The sequence below is a fragment of the Lepidochelys kempii genome, chromosome 14 (assembly GCF_965140265.1).
Source record: "Lepidochelys kempii isolate rLepKem1 chromosome 14, rLepKem1.hap2, whole genome shotgun sequence".
In the NCBI taxonomy this organism is placed as follows: Eukaryota; Metazoa; Chordata; order Testudines; family Cheloniidae; genus Lepidochelys; species Lepidochelys kempii.
Window position 1 is genome coordinate 41,756,144 of NC_133269.1, and position 20,297 is coordinate 41,776,440.

The 20,297-nt window shown below is 49.1% G+C and overlaps 1 protein-coding gene across 6 annotated transcripts in view; it reads left to right on the top strand.

Moving 5' to 3' along the window:
* The first annotated feature begins 1,245 nt into the window (after positions 1-1,245).
* The window catches only part of LOC140897898 (uncharacterized), a 66,144-nt gene continuing 47,092 nt past the window's right edge, over positions 1,246-20,297 (top strand). The window contains exons 1-5 of one of the 6 annotated variants that reach the window (XM_073311134.1): positions 1,246-1,492; positions 4,834-4,922; positions 5,602-5,728; positions 9,052-9,150; positions 9,512-11,681. In XM_073311134.1, the coding sequence (XP_073167235.1) occupies positions 1,309-1,492; positions 4,834-4,922; positions 5,602-5,728; positions 9,052-9,150; positions 9,512-11,250 (2,238 nt within the window). In that variant the 5' untranslated portion in view covers positions 1,246-1,308 and the 3' untranslated portion in view covers positions 11,251-11,681. The other 5 variants (XM_073311135.1, XM_073311149.1, XM_073311145.1 and 2 more) reach the window with 5 other exon arrangements.

Sequence of the window (20,297 nt, forward strand, 5' to 3'; positions counted from 1 at the left end):
GCTCCTACACCCCAAACTCCCTCCCAGATCCCGCATCCCTCCCCTGCTCTTCCACCCCTACCCCAGGTCAGAATCCCCTCCTGCACCCCAAACTCCCTCCCAGATCCCGCATCCCTCCCCTGCTCCTACACCCCAAACTCCCTCTCAGATCCCGCATCCCTCCCCTGCTCCTCCACCCCTACCCCAGGTCAGAATCCCCTCCTGCACCCCAAACTCCCTCCCAGATCCCGCATCCCTCCCCTGCTCCTGCACCCCAAACTCCCTCCCAGATCCCGCATCCCTCCCCTGCTCCTGCACCCCTAGCCCTGGTCAGAATCCCCTCCTGCACCCCAAACTCCCTCCCGGATCCCGCATCCCTCCCCTGCTCCTGCACCCCAAACTCCCTCCCGGATCCCGCATCCCTCCCCTGCTCCTGCACCCCAAACTCCCTCCCAGATCCCGCATCCCTCCCCTGCTCCTGCACCCCAAACTCCCTCCCAGATCCCGCATCCCTCCCCTGCTCCTGCACCCCAAACTCCCTCCCAGATCCCGCATCCCTCCCCTGCTCCTCCACCCCAAACTCCCTCCCAGATCCCGCATCCCTCCCCTGCTCCTGCACCCCAAACTCCCTCCCAGATCCCGCATCCCTCCCCTGCTCCTGCACCCCAAACTCCCTCCCAGATCCCGCATCCCTCCCCTGCTCCTGCACCCCAAACTCCCTCCCAGATCCCGCATCCCTCCCCTGCTCCTGCACCCCAAACTCCCCCCCAGAAGGAGCCTAATGTAACAGCTGTTCTAAGGCAAGAAGTAGGCTATTTTGAATTAAGACTGAAATATAACCCCCGAACTGCTTTATGTTAACTAACGCTCTGCTCAACTTGCCCTTGAATAGCCTTGAGGCCACAATTGTGATCATTTTGTTTTAAATTGGGAAGAAGACTTGCCTGGGGGCCCCTACAAAATCTAATAGCCCCGGGCCCCCAGGCAAGTTAATCCCGGGGGACGCCAGGGGCCAGTCGGACCCGGGCTGGGGGGGGTGGTCCTGGGGCAGCAGCCGGGCCAGAGACACGAGAGTTCGCCTGAGAAGCCGCCGCCGCTCCCGGGAGGGGAGGGGCCGGAGGGAATCAGGCTGATCCCGGCACCTGCCCGGACCGAAGCTGGAGAAGGCGGAATCGCCCCCAGGGCAGGCTGGGAGATGTAGTTCCTGTCTCTTCCGCGAGCGGAAGTGACGTCGGACCGGGGAGGACGAGCCGGGCTCGTGCGGGGCCGTTGGTGCTTCTCCCAAGGCGGAGAAGCGTTTGGTGCCGCTCGAGCTCTGGGCATGCGCAGATGGAGGCGGGCGGGAGTCGCGCGTGCGCACAGGCAGAGCTCACCGGCTGCTGCGGGAGCGGGCTGAGCGGCAGGGTCTGTGCCGGGGCGACCTTCATTAACCCCCCCGCGCCCGGCCCGCGCCCTGCTCCCGCTGGGGCCGCCCCGGGCCCTGCCCGCCCCGCTGCCGAGCTGCCGCCTCCAGGTACCGGAGCGAGCCCCGGGGGCGGGGCGGTGACGCTGCCCCAGTGTCCGCGGGGACCCGGCCTCGGGCGGCGCCGGGACCTGCTCCCGGGGGGGGCCGCGCCCGGGGGGGCTCGGAGCTGCTGTCCCAGCGGGAGCCCAGCGCCCCCCGGCGGGGTCTGGACGGGGCAGCGGGTTAAGGGGCGAGGCTGGGAGACCCCGACCCCGCGGGGCCGGGCTGGGGGGCCGCTCTCTGCCGGCAACAGGGCCCGGGCAGCCCCGGGAGGGGACGGGGGCAGCGAGCGGCCCCCCCCGGAGGCGGCCCGGCCCCAGGCTGCGGCCAGGAGCTCGTTCCTCCGCGGGGCCGCGTCCTGCCGCACCTGGGAGACGCCTCGGGGCTGCCCAGCCCCAGGGGAGCCGCAGCCAGGCCCTGCCCCGCGCCGCCGGGACCGGGGGGGGTCCGGGGGGGGCCTTGAACGGTCCCTGTGCAGCCTCAGGAAACCCCCGGGGGAGAAGGGGGGGCGGGAGGTGAGTGAATTGGATCCTTTCCCCGCTGGTGCCGCTCACACCCTGATACAAATTCTCTCCAGTTCTTCCCCTTTTCTCAAATGTCAATTTAACATCTCCGGTGTGGGGGATTTTCCCACCCATTTTATCTGCAGCGATTTGTCCGTGTCTAGGTGAGACATTGTTCCCTGAGTCGATTCCCAAAACATGGCTGCCCCTGGAGTGGGGATGGGATGAGACGCCTCTTCTCCGCCAGGGTGGGGGAAGCGAGGAGCAAGTGTCCCCCGTGGAGACTGCCCAGACCCCGGTTTCCCAATCCCACTTGCTGGCCCCAAACTGCCAACACAGTTGCCCCCAGCTATCCATTGACCCTCACCTGCCCATCCCCCACTGCTGCCCCCTTCCCTCACCCAGGAAGCCTTCCAGCTCCTCCTCCTCCTATGCCCTCTTATATCGCCTCCTCAAAGGGCCATCACTTTCTGTTTATGTATTGCACAGTATATAAAATCCAGTCAAACAGGCCCCCTTTTCCAACTAGTTATTTCATAGCAATATAAAATTCCCTCTGATCTTGGTGTTTTTCTCTCATGTTATCAATTACTTAGTTTGTGACACGTATTCTCTGCATATCTCAAAGATTGTTATGAAATAACCTAAACATTTGCCCCACTTGTTCTCTAGTTGTCTATTTCTAATTGAATATGCCCTGAGATTTTCCCTGTCTCTCTAATTATAAAATACTAAGAAAATCTCAGATTTACACTTTTTCCTCAGATTCTTCAACATGGAAATAAAATGTTTGCAAATGTTCCCCATTTTCTCTCTTCATTTTTCAAATATTGATGTGAAATACACTCAGATTTTACCTCCTATCAACAACTGATATAAAATCCCTCTGCTTTTCCACTTTCCTCTCTCTAATTTGCAAAATGGCAAAACGGGAGGAGGGGAGTCCTAGGCAAAGGGCATGGCAGAGGCTCTGGGGGCTGCTATTAAATTTGTGCCCTGAGTCCTTCTCCTAGATGTGGGGGTGAGGGAGTTGGGAAGGGGGTTAGCACTGCTACACAATGACCTCTTCCACATCACTCTGGACTCATCCTTTCTGAAATCTGGTTTCATTGAGACCATTGTTAATCCAGAGTCACTGTATGGAAAGACAAGGAGTGACTCCAGATGAACAGTGGGGCAAATGAGATTAGCAATTCTCCCTGTGAGGAGGTGCTCTCATTAGCTGCTCTCCTCAGAGAGCTAAAGGAGGGAAGGCTGCTCAAAGTCTCTGTCCCTCTCTCCTAAGGATATTGGGGTTCAGCTTCCTGGGTCAGATGCTGCAGCCTAAATGGTGATCCGGGAGACCAGCTTGCTGCTACCCTAGCGGGGCTTCTGTCCTGGGAAGTGACCTTAATTAAAGCTTTTTCTCTGCCAGGCTCAGGTGCTGACTTTCTCCAGCTGGTACTAGCCCCTTGGGGCAGACCTGGGCTCTGTTAATACAAATTCTGAGCCACAAACTTCAGGTAACTGAAAGACCTCAGGGAAAGTGCTGGGGACTGGCAAGAAAGTGACTCTGCACAAACAGCCCCTCCTCATTTCTCCTCCCATTAGCAATTGTCAGGAGAAAATCCAGCGGTGGGATTGCAAAGAACCCAGGAATGGGACTTTCCCAGACAGAGAGGCAGGCAGACAGGACAGGGGAAGGAGAGACTGAAAGGGGCAGTGGTAGAAATGAGTGGGAAGAGAGATTTCCAGCTCTAGTTCACCCAGACACATGTGAGAAAACCTGGATTTGTGCAGGAAATGGCCCACCTTGATTATCATGCACATTGTAGGGAGAGTGGTCACTTTGGATGAGCTATTACCAGCAGGATAGTGAGTTTGTGTGTGTGTTTTTTGGAGGGGGGTGAGGGGGTGAGAGAACCTGGATTTGTGCAGGAAATGGCCCAACTTGATTATCATGCACATTGTGTAGAGAGTTGTCACTTTGGATGAGCTATTACCAGCAGGATAGTGAGTTTGTGTGTGTGTTTTTTGGAGGAGGGTGAGGGGGTGAGAGAACCTGGATTTGTGCAGGAAATGGCCCAACTTGATTATCATGCACATTGTGTAGAGAGTTGTCACTTTGGATGGGCTATTACCAGCAGGAGAGTGAGTTTGTGTGTGGGGGGGTGGAGAGTGAGAAAACCTGGATTTGTGCTGGAAATGGCCCAACTTGATGATCACTTTAGATAAGCTATTACCAGCAGGACAGTGGGGTGGGAGGAGGTATTGTTTCATGTTCTCTGTGTGTATATAAAGTCTGCTGCAGTTTCCACAGTATGCATCCGATGAAGTGAGCTGTAGCTCACGAAAGCTCATGCTCAAATAAATTGATTAGTCTCTAAGGTGCCACAAGTACTCCTTTTCTTTTTGCGAATACAGACTAACACGGCTGTTACTCTGAAACCAGACACATGTTTTGCAGCATCCCTGGGCAGTATCACTTTCCAGTGAACAAGAAAAGGATCAGACAGAGGAAAAGTCAGTTTCTGACTCCATATTCCCCCTGCTCGTTGTGGCTGCCATGGGGTCCATGTCCAAGGGAATCCCCCAGAGTGACTCCTTTCGTTTTGTTCTTTTCTAGCATTGTGTTGAGAGACTTTGTTACGGGGTGGGGGGAGGGAGAAGGGAGGTTAAAAATGTCTCTGTGGGCTTAGCCTGGCAGGAGGGGCCAGGTCTACACTGAAATAAAGAGATCAAGCATTTTTCCAGCATGGCAGAATCTAGGATATCTGTCTGCAGGGAAAGGGCCCTGGGGGAATTCTGATGTGAAATTAACAAAAGCCTGTTCTGAAACCCCCACAATTACGCTTCTCACCCTCCCAGGCTGCAGAACGACGTCCATGTTTCACTCCAGCTCCTCCCATCCTCCCATGGGACCGGGAAGAGAAATGGCTGCAGTGGAGCCAGCTCAGGTAGGGATTATTGGGGAGTTTTGGGTGTGTTCCTTCTGGAGGGAGGGGGACAGCAAATACACCAGAGACAGGAAGGTTTGCGCAGTCTGGTTTGGAGGTTGGTGCAGGACAGGAAATCCACAAGGTGGAGAAAGGGAGGAGGACGGGGGGTGGCAAACCTGCTGGGAGTTATTGAATAAGTGGCCTAGATTCTGGGAACAGACCCATGAGGTTGGGAGGTGGAAATGCTCTCATTTGTTGATCAGAAAATAACCCACCTACATGCGGCTAGGAAAACTAACCAGACTCAAAGTGCGGGAGCCTGACCCGACTAACCAGCGGGTGCCGTGAGATATGAAGGGGGCACCCACCAGTCAGGCTTAGGGGAGATTCCCCTCCCTTCATATCCAGCTCCTCGCATTGAGGAGCATGTTGGACTTCCTACCAGGGAGCTGTCCCTGGACCCTGCTAGGGGCTCCATCTCCTGTATCAGTCTGTGGCTAGTAGGTGTGTGATGGATCTGGTGGGAGAGAAGAGAGGCTCTCTCTTCGTCCTCTCACCCTGGTGGTTCCTGGATGCTCTGAGCGAGGTGCGGGTGGGACTCTGACCGTGATCCACCCAGAGCTTCCATTTGATTGGCTCCTCTCCCACACAAAGAGAGGGGCAGCAGCTACTGAGTGTTGGACTTTTGCTCTCTCAGGGGCCGGTGACCTTCGCGGAGGTGGCTGTGTATTTCACCAGGGAAGAGTGGGCTCTGCTGCACCCTGCTCAGAGAGCTCTCTACAGAGATGTCATGCAGGAGAACTATAAGAATGTGACCTCGCTGGGTAAGGATTCCCGTCCCCTCAGTTCTTGGAAGGGGAAATGAAGAGGTACGGTTCACGCCACCCCCTAATGGCATCTCTGCTCTGTCCTGTTTCAGCATCACCCCAATATGCCAGTAACACACACACACACACGACCAGAGACCTTCCCCTGCTGAAGAACACTTTGGGAACAGAGCACAGGAGCAGTATCGCACAGTGTCAGATATCTCTTTTTGCTCAAGTAAAACTGGGGCCTAGGTCCCGCATAACCAACAGAAGCTTCCTACCCCCGGCCTTCTCGGAAACCCTGAGCCACCTCCACCCGAACCAGAATGTGCTTGGGGTGTAACAAGCAGGCTGCTGGAGTCAGAACTGCTGGTCCAGGGCTACTTATTGCACAGACACTCAGTGCGTCCTTGAATGCTGGCTGGGGGTATCCAGACAGGGGAGCTCCAACAGCAGAACATTGAATCTCACCCAGGATTACAGATGACACAAGTCCTCACTGGTCTGGATTGCACTACAGCATGTGAAAATGGCTTATGTTGGTAGTGAAACTTCCTGACACATGAAGAGTCTTGCTTCTCCATCCGCACGTGTAATAGCCACAACCCCTCTTCTCTGCAGGCTCTTTGGATTTTTGATTACCTCATTGTCACATGACCCCGATTCTTATTTTTCACATTCTGCTTTTCTAGACTAATTACCATCTGTTGCTCCTGAATTATAGCTTCTAATTTCCCAGTGTTCTCCACACCCAGGGATTTTCCTACTCCCTCCCGTTACACTGGGCTCACTAGATTCCCTAGTACATAAGAGTGGCCACGCTGGGTCAAACCAAAGGTCCATGTAGCCCAGTGTCCTGTCTTTCGAGAGTGGCCATGATTTTATCAACCTCTCTCATATCCCCCTTTCGTCTCTTTTCTAAGCTGAAAAGTCCCCGTCTTTTTCATCTCTCCTCATACGGAAGCTCTTCCATACCCCTAATCATATTTTTGCCTTTTTCTGAACCTCTTCCAATTCCAGTCTATCTTTTTTGAGATGTGGCAACCACATTTGCATGCAGTATTCAAGATGTGGGCGTACTATGGACTTATAGAGAAGCAATATGATATTTTCTGTCTTCTTATCTATCCCTGTCTTAGTGATTCCCAACGTTCTGTTTGCTTTTTGACTGCCTGTGCACCTTGAGTGAACGTTTTCAGAGAACTCTCCACAAGGACTCCAAGATCCCGCTCTTGAGTGGAAACAGCTAATTTAGACCCTATCATTTTCTATGTATCGTTGGGATTATGTTTTCCAATGGGCTGCAATACGTGCTATCCTGACATCTAGTACTGGTGAGCTCCTGCATTCAGTAATATCCCTGCCCTTCCTGTTTCCTTTCTCCACTGAACCCCATCAGCCCATGCTTACTGTTCCCGGCTTCCCCAGGACTGACTCATTGTCTCTGGACTTCTCTGTCAGCAAGAAGCAATGCCAGGGAGACTTGCCCTCTGTCTGGAGTCTTTGATTTCTGGGACAAGGATTTACTTTCTCTGTGTTTTTAGGAGACTCTTTGAAATTGAGTTTCTGTGACATTAACCACAGTACAATCTGGACTGTTGAACAGCTGTTTCCCCTCAGTTCCCCAACCTGCAGTGCCTTTTACACTGCTTTACTGTGAGAACAGTCACTCCTGGGTGGTTAACACACAGTCTCCAGCATGTAACTCGCTTCCAGCTTCACAGTATTGACTGCTGTTAGTCAGTGACTCTCAAATTCCAGTACACCACAGGAGAACCTCAGAAAATTCTCTGGTCCCAGACTTTCCCCCAGAAATGTGCATCTTGCATTGTCCAGCACGCTGCTGAACAATGCAAACTCATACGAAGTCTGTCATTTCATCAGTGGAAAATGACATGCACCAGCCTTGTTATTCCAAATGGAGTTTCCAACACACTTTAATCCAAACACACTGGTTACATAAAACAATAAAACGAAATTGTTCACTACCGAAAAAAAGATTTTAAGTGACTAGAGGTAATGAGGCATAAAAGTCAGAATTGTTTACAAAAGAAATGCAAGATAAAACACAAACTAACATCTAACTTAACAAGCTAAAACGGATTCAAAGCAAATGTTTCTCGCACCATATGCCAAGACAGGCTGGTGGCTGTCCTTTCAGCCAGGACTCCCCTAACCCGCCTCTGCCGCCCAAGTTCAGTTCTTCAGGAGTTGTCATGAACAGAGGGAAAGGGGGGGGGGAGAGAGAGAGTCTCAAGCATTTTCCTCACCTCTTTTTATAGTTCAGTCCTTTGTACTAAAAACAACTTCAGTTCTCAGCTGAGTGATGGTGACCGGCTGATGTAGGGTATATTTGTATTTCCAGACTTGTGTAGTGTTTCTGGGTGACACCCCCCAGATACATTGGCGTCAGCACTGCCTAGCCTGTTCGATGGCCCATCCAGGGTCATCAGCTGTACAATGAGCCCATGGAAAGGACCAAGGGGATACACCTATTGAGTCAGCAACTCATGCAGGGGTGCGCCTGTGTACTAAGAACTCCAAGGCTTTTCCATGCCATGTGCTGTGAAACTTGTGTTTGGGGCACAGGAAGTATAAGCCACATGGCAAAAGGCATATAAAGGGTAGCTGCATCATCTCCATTTTGTCTTCAATCCCTCTTCCCACCTCTGGAGCAACTTCTCTACAAACTGAAGCCTTGAACAAAGAACTGAATGACCCATCCAAGCTGTGGATGTGTTCCAGATGGACTTTCAAGCCACTAACTCACCAGTACTGCTAAGAACCTGATATACAGATTTCAGAATGTACCTGACTGCTTTCCCATTTCATTTCTTTCTGTCTTTCTTTTGTTTAAATCTTTAGTTTAGATGCTAAAGGATTGGCTGGCAGCATGGTATTTTGGGTAAGATCCAAACCTATCGTGACCTGGTACTGGTGCTAACCCTTTGGGATCAGAAGAACATTTTGTTTGTGAGCAGAGTTTTTAAATAACCTCTCACTGTAGTGGACCTAGGTGCTGACTGGGAGTCAGAGAACTGGAATGCAATAAAGGGGGCTGTGTGATTTCTTTTTTCAGCTTCTCGGTATCCAGTGTGGGTGAGGAGAAGCAGTTTGTGACTGGTCGGTGAGTTTAACTTCAGTGTTAACCATCAGTTTGGGGAGCATATGGTATCCCTTTTTCAGCCTGCCCTGACCTTTGCATTTTCAGTGAGGGACTGCCCCAGGCACACCGGGTCACACTAAGCACTGAAGTTAAATTAATAGAATGTTTGGTTTTTTTATGATAAAGTCTTATGACATCAACTGAAGTCCTTTGTTTTCTTTCATCTGAGCAGGGTTTCCAGTTTCCAAACCTGATGTGATCTCCCAGCTGGAACAAGGGGAAGAGCCATGGGTCCCAGAAGGAAGAGAGATCCTGAGAGCTCCCTGCACAGGTGAGGAAACATTAAATCAGCTCAGAATCTATAAGTGCCTGAAGGAACCATCTGGGATGCCCTACAAAGTCTTGGGAGGTCTCTCAATTCATTATTGTCTTTAGCAGGGGTCGTATCCTCAGGATAAATATAGCTCATGGCTTCCTATAGATCCTAGCAGACACAAGGCAGAAGTTTCCTCCCTTCCCCCTGTGAATTTGGATGGGATGTGAGGGCTGAATTGATCCCCCTCCTCTCTCCTATTTGGTGGAAGAGTTTGGGGGAGTTCAGGACCTGATTTTTATTTGATCCCTCTCCAGCACTTGTTTTCTTTTGGTGTTCCCCTTTCCATCTCTGTTTGCAGTTTCTGTCTCTATCACAGCAGGTGATGCAATGCTCTGTGAGAAGGAGGAGCAGAATTCTCAGCAGGAAAATGTTGAGCAAGTGGATAAACACAGAGAATTATCGCAAAGATGGAAAACGAATGTGTCCAGGAGTCATGAGCAGGGAAAATCCTTTGCGATTCAACACATACCAGAAAGAGAGCAGGGAAACCAGCCATTGGAGAAAATGGGTAAATTTATTTCCTGTCGAGGAACTCAGCAGGGCCTCAAGAAAACCACATCCCAGCAGGAAATCCTCAGCAGAAAGAGGAAAAATACATGCAGTGAGTGTGGAAAAAGCTTCACCAACAGATCATCCCTTTCTAATCATCAGAGAATCCACACAGGGGAGAGGCCCTACGAATGCTGCGAGTGTGGAAAAAGCTTCATTCAAAGATCAGGCCTTTTTCAGCATCATAGAGTCCACACAGGGGAGAGGCCGTATGAATGCTGTGAGTGTGGGAAAAGCTTCACTTGCAGCTCAGCCCTTTGTAATCATCAGAGAATCCACACAGGGGAGAGGCCTTATGAATGCCATGTGTGTGGAAAATGCTTTAACAGGAGCTCAGACCTTTCTATACATCAGAGAATCCACACAGGGGAGAGGCCCTACGAATGCAGTGAGTGTGGGAAAAGCTTCAGTAAAAGATCAGCCCTTTTTCAGCATCAGAGAATCCACACAGGGGAGAAGCCCTATGAATGCAGTGAGTGTGGGAAAAGCTTCATTCAAAGATCAGGACTTTTTCAGCATCATAGAATCCACACAGGGGAGAGGCCCTATGAATGCTGTGAGTGTGGGAAAAGCTTCCTTTGGAACTCAGCCCTTTCTAATCATCAGAGAATCCACACAGGGGAGAGGCCCTATGAATGCCATGTGTGTGGAAAATGCTTTAACAGGAGCTCAGACCTTTCTATACATCATAGAATCCACACAGGGGAGAGGCCCTATGAATGCTGTGAGTGTGGGAAAACCTTCCTTTGGAACTCAGCCCTTTCTAATCATCAGAGAATCCACACAGGGGAGAGGCCCTATGAATGCAGTGAGTGTGGGAAAAGCTTCATTCAAAGATCACACCTTTTTCACCATCAGAGAATCCACACAGGGGAGAGGCCCTATGAATGCAGTGAGTGTGGGAAAAGCTTCACTGAAAGATCAGCCCTTTTTGAGCACCAGAGAATCCACACAGGGGAGAGGCCCTACAAATGCAGTGAGTGTGGGAAAAGCTTCAGTCAAAGATTAGGCCTTTTTCAGCATCAAAGAATCCACACAGGGGAGAGGCCCTATGAATGCAGTGAGTGTGGGAAAACCTTCATTAGGAGCTCAGCCCTTTCTAATCATCAGAGAATCCACACAGGGGAGAGGCCCTACGAATGCAGTGAATGTGGGAAAAGCTTCATTCGAACAACAGACCTTTTTCACCATCAGAGAATCCACACTGGGGAGAGGCCCTATGAATGCAGTGAGTGTGGGAAAAGCTTCATTAGGAGCTCAGCCCTTTCTAATCATCAGAGAATCCACACAGGGGAGAGGCCCTATGAATGCAGTGAATGTGGGAAAAGCTTCATTCGAACAGCAGACCTTTTTCAGCATCAGAGAATCCACACTGGGGAGAGGCCCTACAAATGCAGTGAGTGTAGGAAAACCTTCACTAGGAGCTCATCCCTTTATAAACATCAGAGAATCCACACAGGGGAAAATCCCTGTCATAAATATAAAGGGAAGGGTAAACACCTTTAAAATCCCTCCTGGTCAGAGGAAAAACCCTTTCACCTGTAAAGGGTTAAGAAGCTAGGATAACCTCGCTGGCACCTGACCAAAATGACCAATGAGGAGACAAGATACTTTCAAAGCTGCAGGGGGGAGAAACAAAGGCTCTCTCTGTCTGTGTGATGCTTTTGCCGGGAACAGAAAAGGAATGGAGTCTTTGAACTTAGTAAGTAAGCTAACTAGATATGCGTTAGATTCTGTTTTGTTGAAATGGCTGATAAAATAAGCTGTGCTGAATGGAATGTAGATTCCTGTTTTTGTGTCTTTTTGTAACTTAAGGTTTTGCCTAGAGGGATTCTCTATGTTTTGAATCTGATTACCCTGTAAGGTATTTACCATCCTTATTTTACAGAGGTGATTCTTTTACTTTTTTCCTTCAATTAAAATTCTTCTTTTAAGAACCTGGTTGCTTTTTCATTGTTCTTAAGATCCAAGGGTTTGGGTCTGTGTTCACCTATGCAAATTGGTGAGGATTTTTATCAAGCCTTCCCCAAGAAAGGGGGGGTAGGGTTTGGGGAGGATTTTGGGGGGAAAGATGTTTCCAAGCAGGCTCTTTCCCTGTATATATTTGTTAGACGCTTGGTGGTGGCAGCAATAAAGTCCAAGGGCAAAAGGTAAACTAGTTTGTACCTTGGGGAAGTTTTAACCTAAGCTGGTAAAAATAAGTTTTGGGTGTTTTCATGCAGGTCCCCACATCTGTACCCTAGAGTTCAGAGTGGGGAAGGAACCTTCACAGGCACTAGGAATGCCGTGAGTGTGGGAAAAGCTTGACTCAAAGATCAGAACTTTCTAATCATCAGAGAATCCACACAGGGGAAAGGCCCTACGAATGCAGTGAGTGTGGGAATACCTTCTCTTGGCACTCAGCCCATGTTAGCCATCAGAGAATCTGCAAGGGAGATCAACACCATAAAAACCTGTAGGGCTATCAATACTTTACTTTTCCTGATTCCTACACAGTAACTTTGAATGCTGTTTGAACTGTTTGCAGCACCGTTATCCATTAGCTTGTCCAGATGAGTGCCCCATTTTTGCCTTTTGCAGTTCGCCCTCTTGAGGTGGACCTATTTGTCCTTTTTATTGTCCCATGAGTAATTTGAGTGTGTGCTTCCTATCAGGAACCAGGGAGCATCACATTTATACCATTCCTCCTATTGCAAAGTTATTGTTAGTCACCAATGATACAGATTGTATCATTGCCAGTTGTTCTCATGTTGCTCTGGGTTTTGCTGAAGAGCAGTTATATTGGCAACTTTTCAAATGATATGTAAATGAAGAGAAGCAGGGGCTTGAAAAAAAAAAGTGTAATTTCAGCCTCTGTGACACTGGAAGGAGACGGGGTGACACTGAGATTTCCTCCTTCCCCATCACTGCAGAACTGTTAGCTTTTGTCTGAGCCATGTAGAGTTTATCTCTGTAACATTCTATCCATCTACCTGGCAAAGTGTCATGTGACGAAGCATTCTCCGTTGTGTGTGCTTGGAGATCATGCTTTGACTTCTTTAATCCTATATCAGAGTCGCTATGATTGGAGATGAAAGTGTCAAAGACCTGGGAGGGAAATTCAAATAGATCCCAAATACAGTGTAATCATTTGGAGTTTAAATCCAAGGTTCCATCTATTGGCAAATCCACTTCTGGCAAAGTGGCTGTGTCTCCCCTCCCTCCCTCCCTCCCCCCATTATTTAGATCCTAGTATACTGAAAATGTTAAAAATAACATAACTGACTCTTGGGACAGCGCTGAGTGAAGTATGTTTGAATGGATCAGAGTAGAATGTGATGGGAGAATCTCTTGTCCTGATTCTGAATAATCAGATGTCAGCTCTCTGGAATTTCACTTGACACTTTCACTGTCATGTATTCTCTCTCTGTGATGTGGGTTTCTGTCTGTCCTGAGGGCTGTTTGCTCACCCAATTGGATATTAGTTCAGTTTGATATGATGGAGCTCAGATCTATTGGAGAATTTCAGACAAATGACCATTTGCTAAAGTGGTCATTCCTCACTTCGGCTTTGCTTTTTCCCCATCCCTCCATGATGACATGGAGAAAGTTCAAGTGCAGTTCTGTCAACATGAGAGAACTCTCCAATTTACTGGACATGCTAACAGAAACAGCAGTGATTTTAAAATCTCCACTCGGAAATAGCGAACAACAGCAGAACCTCATCTAACTGAAGGAAGTACATATGATCACAGTGTAGTTCAATTGTTGAAGTCAATATTGTCTCAGATGATCTGGGGAGAGAATTCCACCATAAGTGATTTTGAACGAGGCAAAATGCCCATGTATTTGGTTCCCAAATCATGTGTAACCCAGGCCCTACAAAAGATCTCTCCTAGTTAGTCCTATGTGATGAGGAATCCTGCCCTTCGTGACACAGATGGTGAGGAAATAGAAGTGGGTTTTTTGTTGAATTTATCCTTTGTATGTGCTAAAATGTGTATAAAATCAGTGTTGGCAATCTAATAGCAGCAGAAAAATAGCTATTTTTGAATAGAATCTCCATGTCTGGTAACTAACGGAGATTCTGATCCAGCCCTGTATCCGGTCCCTTGCCTGAAACTGTGCCACCAAATTTAAGAAAAGCTGGGCATGTTTTGGGGAGCCATTCCTCACTAACACTGTTGATATTTTGAGTGGTTTTGTAAAGGATTCTACCTCAGAGAAGTGTAAATTTACCCTAACCAAGGCCAAGGATTTGGAAAGAACTGGTGTGAAAGGAGTACACACTCAGTTCTTGGTTTCTACTCCAGTAAAGGAAGCTATGGTGGCCAGGAAAATTGTTTGTACAAGCCCACTTACTCGTTTAGTGTCACTGATTACCATTCCAAAGGATACCAGGGTTAGATTGAGAACGATCATCCTTCACCATTTTGATCCAATGCTTCATGGGAATCTCTTCTCTGTGGATCCCACCCTGGCTACCTGATTGGGTACCAAGGACTTTGAGGCGGTGGAAATGATGACAAGCAGCGAGGCAATGAATGTGTCGGGCTCCAGTTTCAGACATCAGGATCCACCCGTGTTGAGTCCTGAGTCGGTGGTTTTGTGCCTGACGCTGTGAGCTGATGCTGGCGCAGCTGCCCAGTGTAGCTGCACTCCTGTAGCACTGCGTTTACAGATGCTCTAAGCCAAGGGGAGAGATCTCTGCTCTGGACTGTATTAGTCCAGCCCCACAAGCGGCGGCGACTGTCTTGGTAGGAGAAACTCTCCTCTTGATGTCGCGCTATCTGCACGGCGGGCTGGGGCTCTGTAAGTACGTTGCTCAGTGGTGTGGACTTTTCACACCCCTGAGCAATATAGTTCGACTCATAGACTTTAAGGTCAGCAGGGACCATTATGATCATGTAGTCTGACCTCCTGCACAACGCAAGCCACAGAATCTCACCCACCCATTCCTGTAATAAACCTCTTACCTATTTCTGAGCTGTTGAAGTCCTCAAATCGTGGTTTAAAGACTTCAAGGTACGGAGAATTCTCCAGCAAGTTATACCGATAAATATCTTTAGTGTAGATCAGACAGTTTTCTCTTGTGTTTTATGCATTTGCATCACTTCTCCTCTACCTCCTCCTACTTTGAAAGATTAAAAAGTGAGAAAAGAGGTATTTTTCCTCATGATGCAAACCTTCCCACAAAGGAGACCTCTTCCACCAACACACATGGCAGAAGATCCTGAGATATATGAACTCCCAGAAGTGGTTGGGACCTACATTGGGACAAACCACAACTTGAGCCAAGGTTCAGTTGTTGGCAATGAGTTTTCTTTTAATCCAAACATATGACAAGAATTTGTAATCTTTGAATATGTTATTGTTACCAATGAAAATGAAATGATAGGTGACGTTATTGGTTAAAGAGTAAGAGACTAATTGTGTGATAATCTGAATGATTTTGGAATACTGAAAGCGGTCTTGTTTTTTTTAGTTGTACAGGAAGTGATAGCCAATCTTGAAAAGTTAATTTGATTTAATTTACCCCCTGTAGTGTAAGAAGTTCTGGTAGAAAACCTTGCTCCAAAGGTTGGGGTGGGAGAATGTGTGTGAGAGAGAATGTATAAGAGAATATTGGCCCAGTATAGATTTTAATTTTTTGTATTTCAAATAGAACTTATTTTGCTTAGCCTCAAAGTCAATTTCTATTAAAAGGAAAACTACTCGAGACAAGTTGTGAAACTTTTTGCCCACTTACACTGTAAGGGTCACTGACTTCCCCACTTCTCTAATTTGCAACAGAGAAGCATCACATCTGTCATAGGACGTGTCCAGCAGGTAGGAAAACCCCCATCGTCAACCATCAATACGAAGGAAAAGACTGAACTCCATTGCCTTTCATATCAAAAAACCATCTAAAGCTGGTCTACGCTGAAAAGCTATGTTGACATAGCCCCATCTCTCAAGGGTGTGAAAAATCCACTCCACTGACCTGAGCCCCAGTGTAGACATTGTTAGGTTGTCAGAAGAATACTTCCAGTGTTTGAAGTGTCTAGTTGGCAGCCGGTATCAAGTGGAGTGCTCCAAGGGTTGGTCCTGGGGCCGGTTTTGTTCAATATCTTCATAAATGATCTGGAGGATGGTGTGGATTGCACTCTCAGCAAATTTGCGGATGATACTAAACTGGGAGGAGTGGTAGATACGCTGGAGGGGAGGGATAGGATACAGAAGGACCTAGACAAATTGGAGGATTGGGCCAAAAGAAATCTGATGAGGTTCAATAAGGATAAGTGCAGGGTCCTGCACTTAGGACGGAAGAACCCAATGCACAGCTACAGACTAGGGACCGAATGGCTAGGTAGCAGTTCTGCAGAAAAGGACCTAGGGGTGACAGTGGACGAGAAGCTGGATATGAGTCAGCAGTGTGCCCTTGTTGCCAAGAAGGCCAATGGCATTTGGGGATGTATAAGTAGGGGCATAGCGAGCAGATCGAGGGACGTGATCGTTCCCCTCTATTCGACATTGGTGAGGCCTCATCTGGAGTACTGTGTCCAGTTTTGGGCCCCACACTACAAGAAGGATGTGGATAAATTGGAGAGAGTCCAGCGAAGGGCAACAAAAATGATTAGGGGTCTGGAACACATGACTTATGAGGAGAGGCTGAGGGAGCTGGGATTGTTTAGCCTGCAGAAGAGAAGAATGAGGGGGGATTTGATAGCTGCTTTCAACTACCTGAAAGGGGGTTCCAAAGAGGATGGCTCTAGCCTGTTCTCAATGGTAGCAGATGACAGAACGAGGAGTAATGGTCTCAAGTTGCAGTGGGGGAGGTTTAGATTGGATATTAGGAAAAACTTTTTCACTAAGAGGGTGGTGAAACACTGGAATGCGTTACCTAGGGAGGTGGTAGAATCTCCTTCCTTAGAGGTTTTTAAGGTCAGGCTTGACAAAGCCCTGGCTGGGATGATTTAACTGGGAATTGGTCCTGCTTCGAGCAGGGGGTTGGACTAAATGACCTTCTGGGGTCCCTTCCAACCCTGATATTCTATGATTCTAAGTGTAGAGATAGCGTTAGACAGATTGATCTCCTGTGGGAAGCAAGTCATGACATCAATTCCAATTTTGACCCATCTCCCTGTATGTGAGAAAGCTACTAGTATGGAGGGCTGAGCCAGCTGTCTGATCGCCTGTGTCATAAATATAAAGGGAAGGGTAAACCCCTTTGAAATCCCTCCTGGCCAGGGGAAAGCTCCTCTCACCTGTAAAGGGTTAAGAAGCTAAAGGTAACCTCGCTGGCACCTGACCAAAATGACCAATGAGGAGACAAGATACTTTCAAAAGCTGGGAGGAGGGAGAGAAACAAAGGGTCTGTGTCTGTCTGTAGTCGTCTTGGCCAGGGACAGAACAGGAATGGAGTCTTAGAACTTTTAGTAAGTAATCTAGCTAGGTATGTGTTAGATTATGATTTCTTTAAATGGCTGAGAAAAGAATTGTGCTGAATAGAATAACTATTTCTGTCTGTGTATCTTTTTTGTAACTTAAGGTTTTGCCTAGAGGGGTTCTCTATGTTTTTGAATCTAATTACCCTGTAAGATATCTACCATCCTGATTTTACAGGGGGGATTTCTTTATTTCTATTTACTTCTATTTTTTATTAAAAGTCTTCTTGTAAAACACTGAATGCTTTTTCATTGTTCTCAGATCCAAGGGTTTGGGTCTGTGGTCACCTATGCAAATTGGTGAGGCTTTTTATCCAACATTTCCCAGGAAAGGGGGGGTGCAAGTGTTGGGAGGATTGTTCAGTGTTCTTAAGATCCAAGGGTCTGGGTCTGTAGTCACCTAGGCAAATTGGTGAGGCTTTTTACCAAACCTTGTCCAGGAAGTGGGGTGCAAGGTTTTGGGAAGTATTTTGGGGGGAAGGACGCGTCCAAACAGCTCTTCCCCAGTAACCAGTATTAGTTTGGTGGTGGTAGCGGCCAGTCCAAGGTGTAATATTTTGTACCTTGGGGAAGTTTTGACCTAAGCTGGTAAAGATAAGCTTAGGAGGTTTTTCATGCAGGTCCCCACATCTGTACCCTAGAGTTCAGAGTGGGGGAGGAACCGTGACAGCCTGGTTCCTCAACTGTAGCTACAGCTCTTAGTACCCATCAATCCAAAGACTGAGAGAAATGAAGAGTTCCAACCATTGTCATTTTAGTATCTTATTAGTCCTTTCTCTATTTTTTGTGCTGGCCTTTCTGTTCTATCAGAGTGGGACGGTATAGCTCAGTGCATGCGTGACAAAAGCTCATTGGTGCCAATTGGCAAAGGAGTCACTGTTATTTACAAGCAACTCCTGTCTCAGACCTGACAAACTCACCACACTGAATACACTGATTTTATGATATTTATCCAGGAAGCACAGCAGTGAGATCTCTACTGAAAGCTTGTAAATCATTGTCAGGGGATCTTCTGCTGTGGGTCGTTCTCCATCTCTCCTGTTGAAGGTGCTCCAGTTTGGTTAAATCATTGGAACTGGGAATTTGCACCCTGATCTCCCAGGTGGGTGCCCTGACCACCAGCCTGCAGCATCACTCTCCCGGATGCAATTAATGTTTAATGATTTATGCAAAGTGGAACAGTGCCAGCAGGGGCAATTGAGACTGCCCCACCCAGGGCACCCAGCTGGGATGTAGGAGACCTGGGTGCCCATCGCTGCTCCTATCAGATAGAGATGGGTTTTGAAGTAGGGTCTCCCACTTGCTGACTCAGTGCTCAAACCACTGAACTCGGGCATAGAACAAGGGTTCCACCTCCGGTGGAGTTAGGTGAGCAGGGCTGACCAGGCTTAGGAGCCCAACTGACGGCAACCAACAGGAGGCACCTAAGTCCCTTTGTGGCAGAAGGCTTGGGCCACCCCTGTCCTTAGCTGTTCTGACTGGCTGGATTCGGCAGCTCTCCATCCAGCACACTGGCTTTTGTGGATCCAGCCCCTCATAAGAAGGGCACCCAGGGCTCCCGCAGAAAAGCCGTAAGGGTGACAGTCTCTGAGTTCTCTTCACCCACTTCTGCACCCCAATTCCTCACTGAGACACTAACAGGCACAAAGTGATGGTCAGTAGCAGCCTTGGTGCCCAGGGATGTGGTCTCAGAGCTGGGATGTCCAAAGCCCAGCACAGGGTGTGACCAGTGTGAAATGAGCTATTTCAGGACACAGAGAAAACACGCCCCTGTAGCAGTCAGCAAATCATGTCGTAGGTTCCAGAAGCCAAACAAGAGGTGGGGGGTGGGGGTGAGAATCGGATATGGGGCCTTTCCCGTCTTGGGAGTGTTGACTCCAGTTCACTCTCAGGGTTGGGGGACTGGCTGGCCCAGAGGGGCAGGGAATGGATATGGGGCCTTTCTATAGAGAGCGTGCCGGCTCTGATCCGACTCCAGGGAAGGGGGCTGGCTGGCTGGCTGAGGGGTTCAGGAGTGGGATAAGGGGCTTTACCCTACTGGGGCACTGGCTCCAATCTAGCACCAGGATTGCAGGCTAGCTGGCTCATGAAGGTGGGGAACAAGAAAAGTAAAAGTTTAGAATATTACTGGTATCCAGTGTGTTAGTTCTTTTACCCTCATGACCTGGGAAGTAATAGGGAAAGGTGGGAGTTTTTAACATAGTTATATTACACATACATTGCTCTCCTGGTGGTTCTTGCCAGAAAATCTCCTCTAATCCAATGGCACTGCAGCGAGGGGGAGACTCACCAGCACAGTGCCTCCTAGGGAATTAGCTCTCCAGTGTACAGAGCACCTCCTACTGGCCAGTGTCTAGCCTGCCGCTGGCACCTGTGTCCCTGCCGGACCCCGGTGCCCTTTACCATGGGGTGCTGCCCCTGCAGTAGCCCCTTATTCTGAGTTTCCCCGCCCAGGGGTACCCCCAACCCTCTAAACCGACTTTGCCTCAGTGGCTGCTGCCAGTCATCATCTCGCCCCCAGTCACTGGGGCAGACTGCAGTGTAATGGCCACTCATCATCGGCAAGGGGTTAGGACCTGCTGCCTTTGCCTATGCCTGGGCTGCCCCTCTGCAGCCCCAGTACCTTTTCATAGGCCTTCACCAAGGCCTGCAGCCTGGGGGTTTAAAAGGCTGGAGCTCCCCAGCTCCCCTTGCCCTTCCCCAGCACTGCTCCACTTCAGGTACCCTACTCCCCTTCCCACTCACTCCAGGGCTAGAGTGAGACTTCTCCAGCTTCTGGCTCACAGGCCCCTTATCAGGGCCAACTGGGCCCTAATTGAGCTGGCCACAGCTGTGTACCATCCAGAAACATACCTAAGGGAAAGGTTATTTTCATGTTTTGTCAGCAGAGGAGTTAAGACCCTCATATCTGTAGCTCATACCCAACCCATCTCACTTCTTTCTCTTAGCATAATAGCTAATAACTGGTGCTCAGAACGCCACAGGGCCAGCAGCCGGGGCCCCTCGCAGCTCTGGGGAACTGCTCGGGGTAAGAAGTCGCTGCCCGCCCGCAGCCAGAGCTCCCACCTTGCTTCTAAAAAGGCCGCCTGATGAGGCTGATGCCTACAGCTCGCAGTCTCACAAACCCACGGTGCAGCAGCGACAGGC